Below are 5,692 nucleotides of genomic sequence, written 5' to 3'. Positions count from 1 at the left end.
GGGAGGGGAAGAGAGAGAGAGAGAGAGAGAGAGAGAGAGAGAGAGAGAGAGAGAGAACGTTTATTTTCATTTTTGACGACTTATATTTCCATTAGACGGTTTAAATTAATTTCCCCCCTTCCCTTTCACAATAAAAGCCCTGTATCCCGTCTGTCTGACCTGCAGGAAGTTGCGGGCATCACGGTAACGGCACTCCAAGAATCTAGCCTGTCGTTGCTCGGACAGAAAATGGGAAATGTTGCGCGGGATTCGAACGTCGAGACCGTCCAGAACCGTCAGGACCAGCTCCGGCCTGCAGGGGGCGACCACACAAAACAACATCATCTATAACTAACAGATATAATGTTAATCAGCTGTTTTATTAACGACATCTTGATTTAGATGAAACCTGCTGCCCCGTGGTTTAGTTCTCTAACTGGCAGTGAAGCAAACATTGCTAAAGAATTTAAAAAAAATAGCCTTCAGTTCAGTTGTCAGACACCATTTCAGGATTAATCTTGTGTTCCGTTATTTAACTGCATGTTTTAAAGAGTCGTCCTCCCTTGATGAAAGGTCTTTACACTGAATATAAGACCTTCACTGTGTCAGGTCAGTTTTTATTTCTTTATTTGCAACAGACTGTTGGAAACAGCAAGGCCAACACTAATGCCAACAGTGAGGCTAAATCTAATGCTAACAGTGAGGCTAACAGTGAGGCTAAATCTAATGCTAACAGTGAGGCTAACAGCAATACAAAGTGTTCCTTCAGAGCAGAACTGAACCAGGTTTCACCTGTCGTAGGATCCAGAGTAACGGCCGTAGTCGAGCAGTTTGAAGGGAGCAAAGCTTCGGTCAATGTTGGATTTGAGGCGCAGCGCTCCGTGCCACAGGTAGTTCCCGCTCCGTTCATACAGGAACACCACCTGGGACAAAATACATTTATTAATATCTAACACCACCTGGGAGAAAGTAATTAATTCCCAATCATATAAAAATCAATCTGAACAAAATGAAAACATTTCAATATGAAATTAAAGGGAAGAGAGAAACAAGGTGAAACACCTGAGCCCAAACACACCTGAAAGCTATCATGTCAAAGATGGCTGCCAACGTACTGTCTGCTGTTGTGAGGTGTTGACCAGTGACACTCACTCACCTGTATGACATAACCGTGGAGGCGGAACAGGAAGTGGAGGGGGATCTCCTCTCCTGATAGGTTGTCCAGACTGGCCAATCGCGGGTCTTCTCCTCGCAGCTCCAGCAGCTCGAAGCCTTTCTGCTCGGCAGCCAATAGGAAGCCAGGCTGAAAGACAAAAAAAATTAAATTTAAATGAAATATCTTACTGGAAAAGGGATAAAAATGATTCGGCCCATTCCACTTTTAATAATTGCCACGTAAACATCCGTTAGCTAACGTTACTGTTAGTGGCTTTGTTTATTTTATTGTTAGCTAGCAAGAACAAATGAACAATCGTACTTTTAGAAACGTCTCGGCTAAGATGCTCTGTTAAAGAAGGTGCATCGGGAGGCTGTCGGATTCACAAAAGCTAGCTAGCTATGTGTTCAATTGTTTGTTAGATAACGCTAGTGAAATCTGTGCTCTTCACACATCACACGCTCACCTCGTACTTCCACAGGTTGGCGTGCAGAGCGAAGGATGTGATTGGCCGGCCGGTGCACAGGAAGCTGCAGTGCGGCTCACGCACCAGCCGGTCACGCTGCCGCAAAGCATCATGGGAGAGCAGCGTCAGGGCGGCGGTGTCGGCGAGGAACAGCGGCAGCCCGAAGTGACGAGCTAACCCCAGAAACTTCTTCACCGTTTGCTGTGGAGAACAGACAGAGAAGGGAGGTTACTATAGCAACAATTGCCAGGATAGGAAGTAAAATAAAAGCTTTCTTCATCTGTCATCACTGCAGAGAGCACTACGAACAGCAATGCTAACACTAATGCTAACAGTGATCATAACAGCGAGGCTAACACTAATACTAACGCGATACTGGCTCACCCATTGGAGGTCGTTGGCGGTCAGGTGACCTGTCCGGCTCAGGATGTAAGGCCCAGGCTGCAGAAGAAAGGCATGTTGGCAAATCTGATGATGATAAATGTAAAAAAAAGTAGTTGCTTTGCTAAAAGCTGATACTTTGTTATATTGAGGTAATATTTATAATTCATAATACTGGCTTTTACGTTATTTAAGTTTTAGAAAATTAACATTTCCAATATTTGTATTCTATAATCTTTGCTTTTACAATATTAGCTTTTATTATACTGACAAAATAAAGTCCAGTTTCAATAATGTTGACATAACTTTTTTCCAGCAAATATTACAAACATGATTCAGTGATTACAATAATATTATCTGTTTACAAGAATTCCCCATGACTGACTTATTGATTCTTCTCTTATTGATTCTTCTATCAGTTGATCGATGGATGTGAATGGTTCCTTTTTGCTTGTTCCTGTTTAAGTGGCTCACCTGGCTGACGTACTTCCGGTAGTAATATAACTGGAATAGCAGAAACACGGAGCTGCTGACGATCAGCAGCGTTAAAACGACCGTCCGGTTCACACGAGGCATCCGGTAACACTGCACGGTGACCGGCTCCTCATGACACCCAAACCGGAGCTCTCAGTTCGTGATTAACGGCGGTTAAACCTTAAACGGAGCAAAAACCACTGAGCTGTCCGCAACGTCCAGAACCGGCGCCATCTTTAAAACATTCATAACAACTTCCAGCTGGGACCTTCAAAGTAAAAGCCTGGGTAATACCGTTTTGTGAAGTTGGCGAGAGAAACAACTTCCCACTGGCCCTTCACAATAAAGGTCCTATAACTATACGAAGATAGTACGTGTGTACTTTTACTACTGATACCTTTAACTGTATGAAGCTGGTTATACTTGTGTACTTTTACTGTTAACACTTTTACTACATGAAGCTGATAATACTTATGTACTGCTGATACTCTAACTACATGAAACTAAGAATACATGTCTACTTTCGATACCTTTATTGTATAAAGCGGATAATACTGTAGTACTGTTACTGCTGATACTTTAACTACATGAACCCGATCATACTTGTATACTTTTACTGTACAAAGCTGATGATACTTTAGTACTTTGACTACTCACACTTTTACCACATAAACCTGAGAATACTTGTGTACTTTTACGACTGATACTTGACATGAAGCTGACAGTACTTCTGTACTTTTTAATAAGTATTGAATGCAGGACTATTTATTGTAAATATTACTTCCTTGTAACAGAGTATATTGTACATTGTGGTAAAAGTACTTTTCTTTGGAGTACATCTTTACACACACACAGACACAAGATGGCGGACCGCAGCGGCAGCAGTTTCTCCATAACAATAAGGCCGAGTTAGTTAAACTTCTCTCGGACTTTGTGAAACACTTTTCCCGCCGTGGCCGTTAGACATGTGCGACCTCCGCCGCGTCTAACGGTTCGTTTACCGGCTGCGTGAGTTTTTCCCGGTGATGTTCCGTTAAACCTCCGCCGTCTAAAGCGGACTTTTCTCCGAATCGAGAAAGGTAAGAACGGCCGTGCTGTTAGCTTAGTTCCATGTTAGCTTAGCCTAGCTCAATGTTAGCTTAGCTCCATGCTAACCGTTTGTTTTGGTTGGATGTCGGTTGTTGGACGTGTCTGTGGACAGACCGGTGGACGTTTAACCGGGTTTAACGGTGACGAGAAGAGGAGGACGGTCTTTAATGAACCTAATGAACCGACAGACGGAGGATATTTCTGGATGTATTCTGGGGAAATGGAGATAAAGTAGCGGGTCAGTGTTAGCCGTGATGTGATGAGCTAACGGCTAACAGAGCTGCTGCTATTGTCACAAATAATTCACAGAAACACTACTAGTGTAACATTACAGTACTACTGCAGTACTACTACTGTACAGTACTAATGCTTACTGCTAAGGTACAGGAAGACCACTGTACTACTACTCTACAGCACGACTGCTGTACTTATTGCTGCTGTACTACTACAGTACGACTGCTTCCTGCTACTGTACAGTATACTACTCAAATTCTACTGCAGGTCTACGGCTACTGTACAGTACAACTGGAGTACTTCTGTTCTGCTACAGCTGGTAATAGTGCTATTGTATTACAACCAGTACTACATAGACCACATCTGCTGGTACTTTTATTGTTACAAGAACTACTCTGAATCAGTTAAATACTATATTATAAATGATGACTTGAGAAAAGTAGTTACCCGTTATGACTTATGTAGTTTACTACTTGTATTAGTACAGTCATAACCACTACTTATAGTACTACTGGTAGCAGTATGGCAGTATTTGTGAGACATGTACTTATGATGTTAGTAAAAATACAAGTAATTGTGTTTATAGTCGGACCAATATTTTGCCAATTTTTGGGGCTGATACTGATATTGGGGAGTAAAATAATTCCGATGTGGATATGTCGGTTGATATTCGTGGACATATTTTTTGCAATGAGGAGTGACGTAGAGACGCCGTATACGTCTCTGGTAGAGACCTGTCAATCACCGTGTAGCCCCGCCCTAAAGCATCCCCTGCTTTATGGTCTGTGTGACTCTAAATGGACCATAATGTACTAAATGAACATCATGCTGTATTGAAGAAGACTTGACACTAGAGATTGAGACCATAAACTCATGTTTACAATGTTTACTGAGGTAATAAATCAAGAGAGAAGTAGAGTCATTTTCTCATAGACTTCTACACAACCAGAGGAGTCGCCCCCTGGTGGACGCTAGAGAGAATGCAGCTTTAACACTTGAAGCATCGAGTTCTCTTTAAAGAACTAGAGGTTGGTGTGTGGTTGTATCATTCGGGACGGCTCACACTTCCCATAATGCCTTGTGTCCATGCTGGACTGAGTAGTTTGTTAATCCAATTCAGTTCAATTTAATTCAACTTTATTAATCCACGAAGGCAGTTTGATTTTGGGCAAGTAAAAACAAACAGGAAACAGATATCTACATGCAAATTAGCTGTTTTTGGACTTTGTTGGGCAGATGTGCAATTGTTTTTAAAAAGACTTGTATACTACACAAATAGTCGGTATGCCAGTTTAAACTTTCTCTACAGGCCCTTTATTTTTATATAAATTTATTTAATCAGCTATCGGATAAAACAAATTACAATTCTGATAATCATAAAAAATATCGCAGCTGATAATCGGTCAATCCTTAATATATGGAGTATATATATATATGTGTTTTATATATATATATATGTATGTATATATATGTATGTATGTATATATATGTATGTATATATATGTATGTATGTATACATGTATGTATATGTATGTATGTATACATGTATGTATATATACGTATATGTATGTATGTATGTATATGTATGTATGTATATGTATGTATGTATACATGTATGTATATATACGTATATGTATGTATATATACGTATATGTATGTATGTATGTATATGTATGTATGTATATGTATGTATATATATGTATATATATGTGTATATATATACGTATATATATGTATGTATATATACGTATATATATGTATGTATGTATATATGTATGTATATATATGTATGTATATATGTATGTATATATATGTATGTATGTATATATACGTATATATATACGTATATATATGTATGTATATATATGTATGTATGTATATATACGTATATATATACGTATATATATGTATGT

The 5,692-nt window shown here is 39.6% G+C and overlaps 1 protein-coding gene across 2 annotated transcripts in view; it reads right to left on the bottom strand.

Moving 5' to 3' along the window:
* The window catches only part of LOC116378718 (fukutin-like), a 3,574-nt gene extending 638 nt beyond the window's left edge, over window positions 1-2,936 (bottom strand). Inside the window, exons 1-6 of one of the 2 annotated variants that reach the window (XM_031840628.1) lie at window positions 2,457-2,936; window positions 1,986-2,069; window positions 1,602-1,802; window positions 1,136-1,282; window positions 772-902; window positions 160-292 (exon numbers count right to left, since the gene is read on the bottom strand). In XM_031840628.1, coding sequence (XP_031696488.1) covers window positions 160-292; window positions 772-902; window positions 1,136-1,282; window positions 1,602-1,802; window positions 1,986-2,069; window positions 2,457-2,558 — 798 coding nt within the window. In that variant the 5' untranslated portion in view covers window positions 2,559-2,936. The remainder of the gene's footprint in view (window positions 1-159; window positions 293-771; window positions 903-1,135; window positions 1,283-1,601; window positions 1,803-1,985; window positions 2,070-2,456) is intronic. The other variant, XM_031840629.1, reaches the window with a different exon arrangement.
* Window positions 2,937-5,692: the final 2,756 nt, after the last annotated feature.

This window comes from Anarrhichthys ocellatus, unplaced genomic scaffold (assembly GCF_004355925.1).
Source record: "Anarrhichthys ocellatus isolate YVR2014 unplaced genomic scaffold, GSC_Weel_1.0 scaffold3041, whole genome shotgun sequence".
NCBI classification, from domain to species: Eukaryota; Metazoa; Chordata; class Actinopteri; order Perciformes; family Anarhichadidae; genus Anarrhichthys; species Anarrhichthys ocellatus.
This window is presented reverse-complemented; position numbering and strand designations above follow the sequence as displayed.